Raw genomic sequence first — 18,021 nt, forward strand, 5'->3', positions numbered from 1 at the left:
TGTAACAATGTGGGAGGATCTGCAGGTCATCATTTTTGACACAGCTACCTTGATGCTTCGATCCAAAGTCCTTCTATGATCCCACTTCAGATGAAAAGTGATGCACTAAATCAAAGTCAATGGTAATGTGTTGACATTATTGATCACTGCTGAACAGACAAACCGCTGCTCACAGTACCCCTGGAAACAGGCGTTAAGATTATTAATTATTATGGGAAATATACACATTCCTTTATGGTAAAAGTCAGTAAAATACATTCTTCTTCATGTGATGTGTTTCTATTGTTCTCTTATAATAGCTATTAGTTTCAATAATTTGGGATAAACCTTTTTAATAAGTAGCCTATATTATGGATGACAAATGTTTTCCTGTTCTGACTGTGAATATGGTATTTATTTTATAGTTTTTTCTGTGAGACAGACAATGATCAGAATGATGATAGCTGTAATGGTGATTATTTTATGTCTTAAAAATTAACAATGTTCACCCATGCTTCTTGTGTACTTTTCACAGCCCTTTTCATCAGAACACTGTATAATATTCAGTTTCAGCCCTAAAACTGCAAATTACTTCGTTTACTAATGAGCAAATATTACATGCTAATGTGCAAAGCAAACCATTGTAAGCCTTCTGGGCTACTAAATAGCATGTTGGAAATTATGACATTAAAGTTTCACTTGCAGCACATCAATGCTAAGTTTTAAGGTTGCATGACAGTATTTCATGGTTACGCTTACGCCACTGACAAAGGTCCCCGCGGTCGCCTTGGGAACAACGGTTCTGCAAAGGTCGATTACGAAGAACGACTTTGGAAATGTTGTTTTAATTATAACACTGTACAAGTAGACTCTCTGCATCTCCTTTCATCCCTGGTTCCTCCCTCTCTGTCATCTTTGTTTCAAACACGAAAACGGATGAAACAGGAATTTCATCCCTTTCTTCCATATTTCTTCCCTTGCCACCCTCATTCATCCCGCTTTTCTTTTTCGCGAAGCAGGGTGGGAAAACAGAGGTGAAAGAGGAAGGGAGGGAATGAAACAGAAGAGGAATAAAAAGCAGGAAATAGGGGAGGGGGCAGAAAGAGGGAGGACAAAGGGACGACGGGAGGAAATGAACAATTGAGATGAAACAGAAGGAAGGAGAGAAAACAGAAGAAAGTTGGATGAAATCCCCGTTTCTTTTTCTTCCCTTTAATCCCAGGGAAACGGTGTCCTCCCGACTCGAAAGAGGGATGAAACATGGGTGAAGGAGGACGTTTTCCTGCAGTTTTCATATCCCGTTTGCTGCAGTCAAAAACAAACTTCAGTTTGTGTATTGGACTCCAACGGGCCGGCGGTGACTGTGACTTCCATCTCACACCAGGATTCTGGTCATGAGTTGGAGTTCTGGTCACCGTGCAGCAGAAAGAGAAGCACAGACTGCAGCTTAAAGCAGTCTAGTCTGCGCTCAGATGAGATCCGCCTGCTTCACGCTCATTTCTTTAAGGAGTTGATCCAATTTAACAGAAAGGACGAGAAGAATGTTTCCTTAGCATCCCACACCAAAACCGTACAAAATCAGTTTCCATGGTAAAAATGTCATTAAATGTTTGCCAATGACTCTGGAGAAAACTGGTCAAATCAATTTTCTCGGGTGCCCAGATTCTAGCTGTCATTTTTTAAGTCAGTGGTTGCTTCCCAGAGACACGTCTACACATGCATGATTCCCAGAATAGGCTTCAAAGACTTCTCTGGGAAAACAGCAGTAGCATTTCATGGAAAATTTAAATTCTTGATTCCATAAGGCCATACATTCTTAAAAGATGTTGAGTATCCAGTGTCTGTTGCCTCTGCTTGAAGGAAACCGTCCAATAAAAGGATGAGAGATGAATCGACAGATGTCATTTCATCTTCCTTGCAGAAAAGGCTGGAAGCCGATTCTCAGAACTATCTGGCCTCGCTTCTATTGATTCCGTTTGGCCTTTTACCGGGATGCTGCCAGTATTTGAGGATCTGTTGGTCTCTGTGAAATCACAACAGCGCCGCATTCAGGATAGCAAAGGGAATTACAGGCAACACAGAGTTTCCTAGCACAGATAAAAAGGTTTCCCAGTCGGGGTGATGAAAGTAAATGAAGTCTTGACGTAACCACTTCCCTTCACTCACCACGACCGTTGCTGGAACTTGCCTGAGGATTGTAATGATTCTTTCGGAGGTATATTTTAAGAATAGTTATGTTTTCCTCCGAGGCTTTCCGCCAGCTTCCCCTTCGCTGGCCCAGATATTTCTAAATATGGTGGAAACTCTCTGCTCCTCCTTCTAGATGGACTCGCCAACCTCTCAACCTGGAAAACAATTGTATTACGGACAACTCTAAATTAACCACACAGAGCCACTCAGCAATTACAGAATCACACGTTTAATAATTTCCTCATTATTACAACTTTCACAAAATAATTTGATTTGGAAATTTAGACCACGGTTTCACTGGGTCTTGCTTATGAAATAGAAAATCTTTCATTAATAGTTTGTTCAACATTTCTAGCTAAAAGCCTCCAACTGGAAACTGCAGGTGCCTTTCTCTGTGTTCACTCCACAGGTAACTTTCACAGCCATTTCACACACCGGAGGGCGTGGAGCGATTACCTGGCGAGAGGCGCCATAAGCCGGAGCAAAATCAGGATGAGCTTCATCCATGTTGGTGGTTCATTAACATTCACGGCACTGGGTGTGGGTACAGTAATTCAGCCCTCATACTCCAAGTTCCTACATGCACTTAAAATGCCCTAATAACAGTTGAAGAAAAATCATGCTTTGATTAAAAAAAAAATAAAGGCATGGAATTGAACTTCGAAGCAACACAGATAATATTTTTGTTATCAATCCGCTGGAATTCTGCTAAATTAGACCCATGTGGAGATTATTTGAAGATAAATCATCAGATGAAATGCAAATGTACAGCAGAAGCTCCACAAAGGTAATACTCTGAACACAAACCGACTCAAACATATAGATCCCAAAGGTGAATGGCCACTTGATATATGCCGGGTGAAAGTTAGTTCTGCCCACAGTTTTCTCCCAAAAATGTCAGAAGCTCTAAACAGTAAATGTGACCTGGATGGCTCCACCGATAAAGGAAATGGAACTTCCATTTGTCCTATACAACAAATTCCCACTGAACTTGCTTAAACACTAAATGGGTGTTTTAATATTACCCAATAAAAACAGTTGTGATTTATTTGTCTGCATTTAGACCACGTTTTAAAGCAAGAGAGGAATATTTGGGACGCATTGGTCCTGTTCAATACGGCCTACACATTGTATTAACCATTATTCTGTGACATGTTTTTTTTATATAAATGAGTCAGTCTTCTTTAAAATACTCAGTTTCATGTTCATCCCAAAACTCATCGTCACCCGTCTCCCCAGGGCCTTAGTGCCCTCTGATCTCACGGCTACCATTTCAACTATTAATCATTAAAAAAAAAAAAAAAACTTTCAAAAACTCATAGAAGTGAGCTTCCCAAAATGGGAATATCGAGCTGGCGCTGAAAGACCAGTTACAGGTGAGCAACGAAGCCTCTGCTCTTCAGTCTTGCATCTTCACGAACCCCCCCCCCAAACCTCACCGTCAATGCCCACTTTGCAGTTGGCCCCAGGATCTGTCCATCGGATCACCTGCCACGCAGGGATCGGTTTAGGCTGAAGGAGACGACGGTGGCGTGCGGCCTTCCCAGTATTTCTCGTATGTCGTTTGGAACATGTCCTTACACCGCAGCATTGCGTTCAATCGGGAGCAGATGAGGAAGGAGCCGCCCATCTTACGGTGCAGCGAGTACGTCTCTTCCGGGGGCGGGGTGAGCCGATGCTTTAGCATCACGGGGATGAGGTTGTGGATTCTCTCTGTAGTGGACTGGGAGCCAAATTCAAAGGCATCAATGGAGGCGAAGGCTTCACCGAGGATCATCACTGCATCCACATGGGCATTTTCCATGGCCTGGGGGGGGGAGGGCGCAGCATAATCCTTTCATTCTTTTACTCTCGTAGCATTGACAAAAATAAAAGAATTTGAGACGGAAAAACTTTTATGTGAACTTTGCACCATCACTAATTATCAAACTACTTCCATATTTACATCTCTCCATAGATGCGTTACTTAATACCACAGATGTTCCGTGTCCGTCTCCACACAGACAGACCGAGAGACATTTACCTTCGACTCGTATCCGGTCAGGAACTTCATCTCGACGGATTTCTTCAGAACTCCCTCTCTGTCGCCCTCAGCAGCTGAACGGATGACCTGCATACAAGACAGCTCAGACATGTTTTAATATGCATTGTTACGGTTTAATTTAGCTGCTTATTAGCATACCTCGATGTAGAGATCTGTGAAACACTTATCAAACTCTCTCGTGGCTCCAAAGTCCAGAAGCGACACCTAAAAATACGACACAATGACCACATCTCAGATCTCAGTGTCAATCCATCGTTAGCATGATGAGCAGCAGTAGAAGTAACCCCAGTAATAGCAGCGTTTAGCCTGCAGACGAGCTCACCCTGTGCGTCTGTGGATCGTAGAAGAAGTTGGACCAGTTGGGGTCGGTCTGCATGCACCTGAACTCAAACAGCTCCCTGAGGCACAGGTTCAAGATGTTGTAACAGATCTGAGGCAGAGGAAAACACACATCTGTTATTAACTGATTATCATTCCCTCAGTGCAAACATTCCAACTTCTTGAACTACACTCCACTTTGTCACATGACAGACTAAATCGGGCTCATTCTCAGGTATTGAATCTGGTAACATTACCTGTAATGGAATATGTGCAAAAATAAGAGATGTTTCAAAAAGGGTTCAATGCCATTTTATTTGAGTGAAGACATTTTTGGTGACTATTTCTGTTGACACCTGAAATGTACTGCAAACCCAGGACTAACGGAAAGTCTAAAACTATAATAGTTCTTCATGTTTTGCGGATGATCCATCCATCTGTCAACAACTATTGACTTAGGTCTTTGTCTCTAAGCACATTCACTAACGCACCACATGCACGCATCCATTAGCCAGCTATCCATCTATCAATCAACAGTTCGATCAATCGCCTGGTCTGCCAGGCTTTCAGCTTCGTAACCTCGTTTTTCAGGTCCTGTGAGACCCCCTCGGCCTGGTCCAGGGGGAACCCGGCAACAAGCTCTGTGGTCAGGACATGTCTGCTGCTCAGCTCATCGATCACCTCCGGTACATAGAAGAATGGATGGTCCTTCAGGAACACTCTGGATCAGACAGATAAGATACAAATACACTTAATGACAGGATCAATAACCAGTTAGTCCATATAGGAGGCTTCATTCTAGCTAGTTGACCTGCAGGAGGGCAGCAAAACATTATTCCCACATTAGCCTGCCTGATTTTGGACAATGATGACGTCTATGAAGTTGTCAAATAAGCTTATTCAACCTAACCTTAACCGACTAAATCTTCTGCTTAGGCCAGTCTGAAGCTGAATGTTATTTCTGGCATCGTACTTAAACAAAAGCATAAATTCTAACAATGAAATTCCAAGATACAATCTGGAGCTTCGCTGGGGAAGACATCCCGAACAAATACGCGTCGACGCGTCGGACTCACCGGAATTTCTTGGCACACTGGGCTTCTCTGATATAGTCGCACTCGAGAGTCAACTCTTTTCTCATCACATCTATTAGGTGCTCTGGAAAAAGGCCTGAAGCACAAACAAAAAAGGCGATGATGTAAAATAAATAAACACGAAGCAATAAAATATTATGTCCTTGACTGTTGCTGGCGAGGACAGATGTTTGCTGCAGATGTGCAAGCGATGAAGTGGAAGACAAGCTAGTGTCTGCAGGTATGTCCAGTGTGTTTGAAGCTTTACCTTCGGGCAGAGCGTTGCTCATGCTCAGCACCGTCATCAAGTTGTTTACGTCACTGTTGATGCTCTGCGCCACCCCGGGGTACTGGTGACAAACGCAAAAGGAGAAAAAGACATTTACTTTAATACATAATCTCTATTAATTCAGTAATACCACAGTGTTATAATAATTAATAAACAATTATTTTACTGGATTTGCAATTGTAGTCTTTGCCGATACTGTAATAGTTAACGACAAACGGGTCCAGTGTTTAATAATACACACCTGTATTTTCATGGCCACGTCTCTGCCGTCCTTCATCCTCGCCAGGTGAACTTGGCCGATAGACGCCGCAGCGAACGGACGCTCCTCGAACGATTCCAGCTGGTCTCTCCAGTTAGGTCCCAAGTCACTGTTCAATGCTTTCTGCAGATGGGAACAAATCAGATTTTAGAATCGCATCCCCCTTCAACTTGAATACACAAACTTACCCTGGCGAGAGCAAAAGTGAATTTACAGTGAACGTGATCATCCAAATGTAATAATAATAATATCAGACTGAGCAGAAATAGAACTGACATTTCTATGGAATTTATCCCATTGCCAGTTAATACGAAGAAAGAAAAGAGCCTTACTGTCATTTGTTTGATGGGCATGAAGTCGGCACTCTGTCTTACACGTTCAAAGATCTTTGCAAGTTGAGGGTTGATGAATGCATCATCTGAAACACACAACCGCATCACAATGAACAGCTGATACTGCTCGGCAGCCATGATGACATTGCCTGACATTTCAAAAGAGTCACTTTGTTTATTTCTATTATTGGTTTTAAAATAGATTCAGGCCCCCTAAATGATAACAGTATTTTGGACTGGAGCTAAGGGCAACAACGGCTGGATGCACAATCAGGCGGTCACGGCATTCCTGCCATGACAGAAGAAATGCCAGCGGCAGGCAAAGACCAAGGCAGAGATTTTATGCTCCAGATATCCTCGACTCCAGACCTGCATTAGTGAATGAGTATGTAATATTACTGCATGTCTTTTTAGATTATCTTCATTCTCTGTGGGAAGGGCAGCGACACCGTGTGACCGATCTGACCATGTTCTACAAATTAGCTCATCACCGCATCGGAGATAAAAACAAAGCTGTGCCAGTTCTGCAAATAAAAACACAAAAGTACACAAGGTCAAGGCGATGAGATGAAAAGCAAACACTGGAAAGCTACCGTACTGTCTGTTTACAGTTTACCGTTACATGTTCTGAATGCAACATATGAATGCCAAAGGTCACCAAACAAGGTGAGACAGAAATAAAAATAATTACGCGTTGTCCCCGGTTATTTACTGCCATCCGGGTCTCGTGTATCCATGCAAAGCACAAACAACAACTAACACTTATTCTGAGAAGCTGCTCTGACTGTATAATTGTGTCAGTGCGCAGCAATAGGTCAACGCTTCAGTCACGACACTGTCAGAGTACAGAAGAAGCATCAAGATAAGCTGCACTAGATCTGTCCTGAGTCAGTTCACCAGTCATAACCGACCTGGGCTGGGCTCCTGTCCAGGGCTGGTCTTAAACTTCTGTACAAGGATGTAGAAATAGACAAAAACTTGGTCATTGTTGTTTTCATGCTCACCTTGAATGCTGAGCATCTGCCCAAGTTTCAACGCGGCTCCTCTGACTTTGCAGAGGGTTCTGACAATGCGCTCGGCATTGGCCTCCGACATGAAGGGGCTCGAGTCCAGAACACCTTTCTTACCATCACCTGCGAAAGCACCAAACAGGTTTCAAATGTTAAAATGTAATTTTTTTACTGACTCCATTCTGGATCCCATCCAGATGAAATTCGGTGCAAAGGTAGAGACCCTCACCCTACATGACTGTGTCAAATTCCATAAACATCGGTCAATAATCAAATGAGTAACAAATTTTAAATCTCCATTGACTGCAATGTTAGAGAAAATGTCAAATTGATCCATAATTCGGGATCTCTTCTGGATCATCACCAACAATTTAATCAACTGTTCCTGATAACATTCTCAACATTTCCTGAAGATTTCATCAAGATCTGTCCAGAACGTTTTGGGTTATCTTGCTAACGGACGGACGGCCGAACAAACAAACGCCCTTTACTTTCTTAAGTAAGTAAGCCTCGGCGGAGGTAATGTGTGTTTAAGAACACAGCTGTGTACCCGTCAGTAGGTCACCAGTTAGTGAGTTTTAGTGTCAGAAGCTGTCTTTAACAGATTTAACACACACACACACACACACACACACACATTTACGGGGGTGTTCAGAACTAACCTGGTGCCATTAGAACACACTAAACGTGCAGATTTACTCGTTTCAGATTAACCGTTTAAGGGGGATTAGGGTCAGCGTGCTGAGCAGCATTGTCTGTTTACAGTAGGTGGCAGACTCGGGAGAACCGTGGACCAAGCATGCTCTGCAGACGGCAAGTAATGACATGCACTAAGGATGGGTGCTGGAAAACAGACGTTAGCTTTGATGTGTCGCTATTCCACAGCACAGCAGTTGCAAAATCCTTCTTAAAATAAGCCAAAGATAAAACACATACCTGACCTTAAAAGGCCTCGAAATAGATCCAATGTGTTCATTACAGAGATAAATAAATAGTACAAGCGAAATTAAAAAATGACCTCTCTTCTTGATCATCAGATGATACAGACTTCATGTCACGTAGTACTTAAATTACACACGTGAGTACTTCTAACTGGGCAGAGGTGCGTTTTAATTAAACCTCAGTGGATAGATTTAAGTATGAGCTACTCGTTTAAGCTCCTGAATACTGCATGTGTGTGATTGGCTGTTTTTAAGAAAGGTAAGTGAAGATCGATTACTTGCTGCACCATTGAGTCGAATGCTCTTCTTCGCAACTTCTGCCAGGGCTCCGATACCTAATCCTACAGCGAGACCTGACGGAAACACAGAGAGAAGAAGAACACTCTGATGCACATGGACCGGCTTAACCAACAACAAGCGGCGGTTTGTGTCCGTGGATGAAAGCAGCCAGAACACAGCGAGCTGGAAACGACCAGCTTCTCTTGAATACGAGGAGGAGGAGGAGGAAGGAGACGGTAGCAACATCAGACGGACGAAACTGAACTGAACACATCCAAACCTGGGAGAAGAGGCGGAGATGGTGTAGCGTTACCAACACCGGGGTTACCATGACAACAAACTGGACCAGGAAGCCGTCGCCAGCCCTGTTCAGACGGTGTCTACTCCGCTCTAATGTTCTGTTACTGAAGTAGACCAAGTAGAAATAAACTATGGTTATAGATCATTTTATTTTATCAAGCATAAAAGGAGCCTTCAGATATCAGAGTGTTTTAATATCACAGAACATGAAAGTTGTAAAATAACCACAAGACAAATGTGGGTCACCAGAGACCACTTCAGCAAACACCTGTCAGAACATTGTTCACTGACGTTCGGGTCTATAATTAAATTGGCAGTATATAGACTATAGATGAGACTGATTGCCTAAGCAGGGCACAATGACAGACCTACAGCAGCTGCACTCAAAACAACACGTGCACACGGAGCCTAAACCAATCATCCAATCATATTAATAACAATTAAGCTGCAAAAGGTTATTTTGGGAGAGGAAAGATTAGGCGAGGCTGCAGCCAGCCTGGCCTCTACCTTACATAACTCAGCATTATATAATCATGTAGTCAGTCCGTCTCTGGTGGAGACAAATGGGGGCAGAGTGTGCTTCAGTGTCTCGAGTACAAGATGACTGCGCATGTCTTCATTGGTTAAAAACATGTCGTCACCCGCGGAGACGGATTTGTCTGGAGGAAAGCGTGACGCACAACGCGACCTCGTGTATTTTCACAGAGTGACCTTTCCCTCTTTCCTTCCCTTGTTTTCTGCTTCAGTGGGGATTAAAAGTGTGCAGCAGGCAAGCTAACCAGTCTCATGATGTTGTGTGTACGTATATATATATATATATATATATGCTAGTATATAGTATAATCGCAATGTGTGTAGTAACTCCAAGCTTCAGAGAGATCAGCATTTCCTGCAGCAGCTGGTCTTTTCCAGACCAAACACAAGCGTCTGCCAATCATCTGAGACAACTAACTAAACAACAATTAAACTCTGAGCACTGGTTGGTATTCACGGCCAGGAAACCCCAAATACGGTCAGCGAAACCCTCAAAGTAGCGATACGCACAGCAACAACAAAGCTGCCGATAAGAAGATAAAACATAGCAAAGAGATGAATAGTTTCACGAGGCCTGTTTTACTGGCTTCATTCATTTGTAGCACCTTGATCTGTACTTCAGGTGACCTACGTGCGGCTTGTGTTTGTCAACCTGCCCAGGATGTAAATTATCTGCAAGTGAACAGGTGCATTATTTTAACTTGCGCAAACATCCTGAAAATAAAAACAGAAAGAAAGAAAGAAGAAACAGCTTTGCTGAATCTTACGCATATTATTATCTCTACTTGTACCTAACTGTCAATACAAATGTAAGTAACTTGTCAACAACATGTGCAGGAGAAGGACAGGCCGAGGACACGTCCCCCCCCGCCCCCCACCTTCTAAATATTACCACTGTCAACATGCTGAATCACCGCGGCTCGACCTCCCGCGTCTCACCGTCGTCCGCATGAGCCGAACGTTTCTTTGCCAGAGCGTCTGACTCATGACAGCCTGGATTCACGTTCCAGACATCTCGTTTCTCCCTCCAGCTCAGGGCCACCTGCTGACGGATCGGTCATCGGCGTGAAGTGAAGCCGCCGTTCAGCGACACCTGATGCTTCTCATCTCGCCGATGTGAACATTTCACCACTTGAAACACCGTAGAGATGTGATTTTGAGACTGGAATAATCTTACGTACTTTTCAGCGCTGGTTAAATAACTGGAACAATTTGAGGGAACAGATAACTAACTTTTCTTTTACATTTAAGCACCATTTTTTTCATAACTTATTTTAAACATAATCTAAATTGGCTTATGGTATTATTATTATTTTGTACTTCTTTGCATGCGTTATTGCTCGTAGGCACAGAGAAGAGGCGGCAGGAAAAGATCAACACATATTTCCCCCTCGCAGCTTAAGTGCTGGAAACATTTCTTGACTATCACGGAGTGTTTTCCTTTGGACGGGAACAAAGGTCCATTAATGAGGACTGGCAACAGTGCGCTTGACCTAATTCCTCGAGTGTTTGCTCAAGTACAAGTCGACCGCGGATTGGACACGGGAATTGACTCATGTTAGTTACATTACTCTGTGTTTCTCTTATTTCCTCTCAAGTGCTTTTTTTAAATTTGGTTTTCATATCTGTACATCCTGTACACACACACACGGTAAGGTGTTGTTCTGACACTTCACACTTTTCAGACTTTGATAAGGTCATGCAATGAGATAAGAGCAACAGGTGTCCAGATCTTATAGAGGAGGTGGCAGCATTAGACTGTGGATTACCTTGTGAAGTGTCCTGGATGTTAGCAACTCAGTAGCGCGTCACATTTTGGACACAAATCCGTAAAAAGTAATAGTTAAGTAGTAAAGAAGCCAAACGTTTTAGCCTTTTTGCTATCATTATTTAACTGAAGAACTGCCTACTAAATGCAGAGACACAAACCGACAGATGCAGTCAGCTACCGAGTCCGACAGGATCGTCACAGAACTGTACCTCCAAAGTTGGCCAATCGACTAAGCCGGGTCACGGGGACTTTCCTCTCTCTGGCTCGCTCGCTCAGCTAAAGAAGAAGCAGAAAAATACAGCATTCTATAAAAAGAATATAAAGTTCTGAAAAGAAAGCCACATGTTTGCATCCACGTCTAAGAGGTCGTGTCGAGCAGGAGTTACCATCTGCTTGTGCGGTTTCATCTCGGCCCGCTTGCTCTGTCTTGCTTTCTCAATGTCTTCGGCCGTCAGACCCCCGACCGTGGACTGGTCCTGATGGTAGCTCCCGAGCCGACCGATCTGATGCCGACAGTACAGCGGTCTCCACAAATGTGTGTTCCCGCTGTGTTTGTAGAGACGCTGCTTTCCAACAAAATGCCTGCAACACCGAAAACAAAAACAAAAAGTGATCGCATCTACCCTCACAAACCTTTCCCGATCGATAACGAGTAAGAGGCTCTTTTATACTTGGCATCTTGGTGGTATGATCTGGTGTGTCCGCCAAACTGTTTGCTGGGATCTTTGTATCCCTCGAACAATGACGGTTTCCCGGTCTGGCCTGCTGAGCCGTGAGGTGCTGCTGCATCATAACTACTTCCTGTGTGGTCCACTTTAAAATCCACATCTTCCCCGCTGAACTCTGAGGCCCCCTCTTCCTGAGGAAAGTCAAACTCTGACTCCCATGACGAGGTCTGCTGCTGACCAGTCATCTCCTGAACAGAAACAATAATAAAAGGTGTTGAAACAAATACAGAGTACTCTTTTGACGTGGAATGGAGCCTCGAGTTCTTCATCATGTCATCATCACCTGCATTTTCGTCACAGCGGCAGAGAAGCCCTGCTCAGCAGCTGATTGGACACTTTGGACTGCAGCGGTAACTCCTGGGTTACAAAAAATCATAAATGTTTCAACTCGTTAAAAATACATGAAACGTCAGACATCTAAACTTGGCCTGTTCTGTTCAGGTAACCATGACAGCATAAAATAGGAAATCCTTTTATTTTATAGAAGCATACATTTTTTAAAAAATTGTTCATTTATTTTACAGTTAATGAACAAAGCTATTCAATTAGCATCCACGTGTAAAACATTAGCATTTAGGAGATCAATAGGCTTGTAGGACTCACCTGCTCCACTGCGCAGCGTGCTGCTCTGGGTCTCTACGATTGCCTGGCTCAACTTCCCCAACCCTCGCATCAGTAGCATCATATCGCCGGCCATGACGGCTAGAGACAGAGGAGAAACACAGCATCTCCGTTATTAAACGGCAAACACACAAGGAGTCAAAGCACGGACAGAGAAATGCTCGTCATTGGCGAGTCTGGTGCCAAACAGAAGCGCGCACACACACACACACACACACACACACACACATACATACAGCTGTCACATACTCAGCCTAAAAATACTCGTGACCTGCAATCCCTGTGTGAGCATTCCACAGGCACACGCAAGAAAAGAAGAGGGGAATACCGCGCATACGTGCTATAAAAGCGAACAACATGATCCGGGACAGGATCTGGGAATTTCACGGGAAGCAAGAGGGAAAGAATTATGGGCGTGAATCCTGAAAGGAGAACGTGAAAGATCAAAGAGAATAATAATAATAATGCAGAAATGATTGGTTTTGTTCTGATGCTGACACCAAACTGAAACAGATTCCCTTTTGTGTGCAGAAAGCTGACGAATGACAGGAGTCAGAAAGTTTCTGGTCTTAACCTGTTCCTGCAAGTCAGCAAACAAAAGCACACGTTTTGTGCAGACTTACTGTAGCGTCCCACGTTAGCGCTCACGTCCTCGTGCTACTGATAGGGCGGAGAGATTACTTTCTACAAGGCCGGTGTGTGTGCGTGTGTGCGTGTGTGTGTGTGTGGGTTACAGGTGTGACCACATGTTCAACACAGCTCACTTGGAAATGGTATCACTGGAAAAATCTGACAGAGTAAACAATAAGCGACTGCTGCTACACAAACAGAGACAGCGAGTCGGTTGTCGGTCCTCGGTGTTGTTGTGTTTTCGGGACAGGTGGGAAATCATAGGTCACAAAACGCTGAATCATTTTAGAAATCCTCAGCTTTCATCTAAGGTGCTGCTGCCCTTTCGTTTGATTTCTCGGGTTCTTCTGTAACACGTCACTGAAATATTGTCAAAACTTTATTGATGACTTTGCAGGACTGTCAGACTTTGACCATTCGGGGATTGCTTGGGATTTTAACATTCGTGTTTAACTGCTGCTCTCTAGCGACATTTGAACTATTGCGGGAGCGCAAACACGGAATCAATTCTTCTGTGAACATTATTGTGCTATAAATGATCCATTTCCCAGGAGGCCTATAAAACTTGGCCTGGCCCAAATGTCCTTTATGGGACGTGACGAAAAGAATTAGACGCTAATAATAATAAAAGTGTCAAGTTTGCTTTTGTCGCGATCCCAACTCCAGCGGACTACGGGGACAGGAGGGGAGACGTTTGTGTCAAATGTCAACTTGAAAAGTGTTGATCAATGAACTCTTTGCTCAGCGGGGTTAGGGGTCGCTGGTTGTGAAACTTTGCAATCTTGTTACTAACTTACTCCTGCCTGCAAACAATTATTCTGACATTTCCAGTCAGGACTTCTGGACCGCGTCTTCATGTTTCGTGTAAACAACGTGGTTAAAAGGTGCGTAGAACTGCATGAACCTCGTCGTGTGCAAATGAACAGAGCTATAAGGGTAAAGGTCTGTAAACACTGAGACTTCAGCATATAGATTCCAGTAATACTGGTTTCTAGTATGCTGTGATCCAATATAGGAAAGCACTAAGATAAAGAAACCTACGGACAAAAGCTGCACGCGTCACGGAACGCATGCGTGCACGCCATCCGAGAACATACTTGAAACCTTCTTTAATCAACGTGCAAACTGTTTCAGTTGTAAACACCAGTTAAATAAATGTCAAAAAGGGGAAAAAGCGACTGTTAATTGCAAAATATAATCTATTGAGCAACTTCCCGTTTGCCAATATGGGCTGCGTTGCCTCAGTGGTTCCAGCTGTCCATCTCTGCCCCAATCAATGTAGGAGGAGAGGACAATATATGAATCTAGAAAACTCTGGAGGAGTCAGACTGGATGCTCAGTGAGCAAGAGAGAGTAGCCGCATGAAATACGGTTTCACTGCGGAGCTCCCTCTTGTGAAACCTCAGTTTCTATCTCTAGCTCTGATGGGATTCCTTCTCAAGCAGATCCATGAGTCACTGCTTTGAAATTTACTGAGTGTGCATCTATATCTGAGGGCTGTTCACTATAGCTACCGCTGAACCGGAGCCAAAGGAAACACTGCAGTGCAACGGTGACCAACGACAAGAGCAACTTCATCACGACTACCGAGGCAAACGTGAACAAAATCACGTTTCCCACAGTAGCAAAAAAAGAAAAAGAATATATCATCAGTGAAGCAGACGCTACAATTCTCTGCCAAAGTATGAATGATTCTGACTGTTTAGGGTTTTCATCTCTTAATGTCTCTTTCATTATAGTCGCCGTCTGCTTCAGCAATTCCACTCAGCAAAAGCATTCTATGGGATGAAGTACCTCTATGCACAACTTAACTAAATTACCGCTGGGCCTGATAGTGGGAGGCAACTTTATAATCCTCCACATTAGAAAACTATTATTGTTACTCCACCAGGCATTTCTATCTTTAACCGAGCTGCCGGCATGAAGCCGTAACCACGGCGACTCCTCTGTGACTATGAATAAACAATGAAAGTACAATACTGTCATGGTCTAATTCGATCATTTCCAATTAATTGCATTGCTGCCCGTTACTTTGGACTGACAGCAAAGATGGCCCCTCTAGGTCAAACGGCTGCAACGTACATTTAGTTTATATTTGTATTTAGTACATACACTCAAAATGACACTAATTATATCTAAATTAAGAAAGAATTTCGGATGTTTCACAATCGCACAAATAAATTATTTTCTAATTATAGTTTAACCCTGATTGTATGTATGGTCTGTGAGCAGAGTATGTTTTATTATAGGATGGATGTCCATTTATTGTCCACCAGAAAACAGCTGTTTGCTGGTTAAAGGCTTTGAAGTGTGTCGCATTGATGCTGATCCATTCATTCATGACCCAAATCTTCTGCCAGTCGATCCGACCTGCTCAAATCACGACGTTTTTGGTTTTCCTGCATGTTGGAGGACTAAACGTTTGAAAAATTGCCTCTTTTATTTCCACATCTTGCTCTTGGTTTGGAAGCAACAATTTTAATGTACCTTCACCCTTCAGGTACGGCACACTCTATACACAGATCAAGTTAATTAAGATTAAGATAATGAAGTTTCAATTGTACCATTTGTGAAAACACGTCGAGCCAATATTAAACAGAGTTTTAAGCAAAGGAAATAAACTTTTTACTTTAGAGCAGCTAGACATGACTACAAAAGTCAAAAATCAAGAAGCTGTTTCCTGCATCCACTGTGAAACTACAGCTCATGACGCGCAGATTGGATATTTTCACTCTGCAAAAGTACATCTAATGTCAACAGCGCTATTCCACGCGGATCATAATCCGATTATCACCTTCCTCTTAAACGCGCATGTTAAACTAACGTTACAGCAACTTTGCCTGCGGACGACAGAAGTTGGTAGATTTGTGGAAAGATCTTACATGCAGAAAATAAAAACACAAACAACAACAATCACTACTGCGTTGTAGTAAAGTTTGAAGTAAGCAGGCTCTGACGTCACGGCGCTGCAGAGGATTTGGTGTTAAATTATTGTTAATTGTTATTATTGTTAATCTATTTTAAAACGCATACTCATTAACTGATGCATGCTAATGCGTGATAGCATTTAAGACTCTCACCTGCAGCAGCGTCCGTTCACTCGTGCAACAAGGTCAACGCATACAGGACGGCTCGCCTCTCGTGGGATGAGCTCTGCGGTTTATTCCCACTCGGTTGTGCCCACGCTTAATCCGGTCGTCCCTCCCTCTTCGCCACGAGGTCAAGCCTTTATTTATCAACTTCGTGAAGCAAGCGCAGAGCCACGCACGCCACGCACGCCACGCAACCCGCACCCACTTCCGACCCAGCCAGCTAGCGCTAGCTAGGTGTAGGATCGCATATACGTGTGTATTTATATCGTTTAATAAAAAAACTCTTCGCGCATATGTTTGTCGTTTAATTTACTTCACTTTACATTTCTCCCCTTCTGCTTGCCGCCATTGAAAAACAGCGTTTATAGCTAATATGACCGCATAACTTCACCATTTACAAAACGCTCAAACATCAACGCTGCTAAACTTTACTGCGCCCTTCCGCCCGCCTTTCCTTGGCTCCTATTGGTCCCGTGACAGTGGGTCGCGTCTGAGACGCGGCTCCTCATTGGTCCGTCTGGGAAGAACAACAAGCTGCAGTTTTGCATGTTAGAGGTTATTGCCGTGTTCGTGCGTGTAACTTCCAGTTTGACAAGAGACACGTGATCAATAAGTAATGGCAATAAAGTGTAACATTACACGCAAACATCGCACACGTGCCAACCGCGTAGTTGTATTTAAATGGCGCTTTTCTGCCCCCTGTTGTTGGTCGGAGGACGGCGGCACAACGTCGTTGATAGCCGCCGAACAGAACGACAATTTATTCCCACACGATTAAAACAGAAGTTTGAGAATGAAAAGTCACACAATTGTACTCAATCACAAATTTAAATGTGTAAATCTAGGTTGTAACCCGAAACCGGAATATCAATGTGATTGTAATAATATTTAGGTGCATAAACAACAATCACAACAGGAATGAATGAATAAAATAATCAGCTGACAACTGTTACTATCCTTTATAAAGTCTTTTTTTAACTTGTAGTTTGAAAAAAAAGAATAATTTGTTGACCTATTTTAGATGGTAGCCTGCAGTGTCAGTGAAATGACAGCAGAGTGCAGCACAGATTTCCAGTGACAGACATTCTGTTTTATAAAGTGGAAATATTGTTAAAGACCAATCTCCTGTGTGGGGTGTGTCACCAGCAGATAGGGAGAGTGGCAATCATCAATAAATCAGTGGCTATAAAATGTTAGAAGCTTGCTTTGGGCGTCCTGATCGTGGCAGAAGAGCCACAGAAGTATGGATCGACCACAACAGACCGACCCAAGGTGCAAGCAGTGAGACAGTCCAACACACACTGAGGTTTGAGATGCAAGCTGGGACAGAATCCATAGAAGGCATCAGCATCACCAAGTGGCTGTCATAGTGTGTATAGGAACATCTGTGTCGGGTATGGATTAGGTGATGGAAGGCACCATGTGGTTTACCATCCAGACATAATGGTAGCAGAACAAGAGTAATAGATATGCGGATCCCAGCGGAGAGCAACATCTGAATGTGCCACATTGAGATCAAGAAATACCAGAAGAGGAAGGTAAAAGAAAAAACTCAGAGTGGTCCCAGTGGTGATCGGAGCATTTACGGCGGTGAACTCCAAACTGGAACAGTGGCTTCAGCAGATCCCAGA

The 18,021-nt window shown here is 43.3% G+C and overlaps 1 protein-coding gene across 3 annotated transcripts; it reads right to left on the minus strand.

Moving 5' to 3' along the window:
* Positions 1-2,378: 2,378 nt before the first annotated feature.
* coq8aa (coenzyme Q8A, genome duplicate a) lies at positions 2,379-16,467 on the minus strand. 3 transcript variants are annotated; one of them, XM_068753509.1, is made up of 17 exons: positions 16,379-16,467; positions 12,651-12,749; positions 12,331-12,404; positions 11,991-12,235; positions 11,706-11,901; positions 11,529-11,595; positions 8,723-8,788; positions 7,489-7,617; positions 6,485-6,570; positions 6,135-6,275; positions 5,873-5,954; positions 5,608-5,701; positions 5,111-5,252; positions 4,536-4,643; positions 4,352-4,417; positions 4,193-4,279; positions 2,379-3,976 (listed from the first exon to the last, which is right to left on the minus strand). In XM_068753509.1, the coding sequence occupies exons 2-17, from the start codon at positions 12,742-12,744 to the stop codon at positions 3,677-3,679; spliced, it is 1,977 nt and encodes a 658-aa protein (XP_068609610.1). In that variant the 5' UTR covers positions 12,745-12,749; positions 16,379-16,467; the 3' UTR covers positions 2,379-3,676. The 3 variants fall into 3 exon arrangements, with proteins under 3 accessions (XP_068609610.1, XP_068609609.1, XP_068609611.1); XM_068753508.1 differs by having other exon boundaries at positions 8,714-8,788; XM_068753510.1 differs by lacking the exon at positions 7,489-7,617 and having other exon boundaries at positions 8,714-8,788.
* Positions 16,468-18,021: the final 1,554 nt, after the last annotated feature.

Source organism: Brachionichthys hirsutus, chromosome 20, assembly GCF_040956055.1.
Source record: "Brachionichthys hirsutus isolate HB-005 chromosome 20, CSIRO-AGI_Bhir_v1, whole genome shotgun sequence".
NCBI classification, from domain to species: domain Eukaryota; kingdom Metazoa; phylum Chordata; class Actinopteri; order Lophiiformes; family Brachionichthyidae; genus Brachionichthys; species Brachionichthys hirsutus.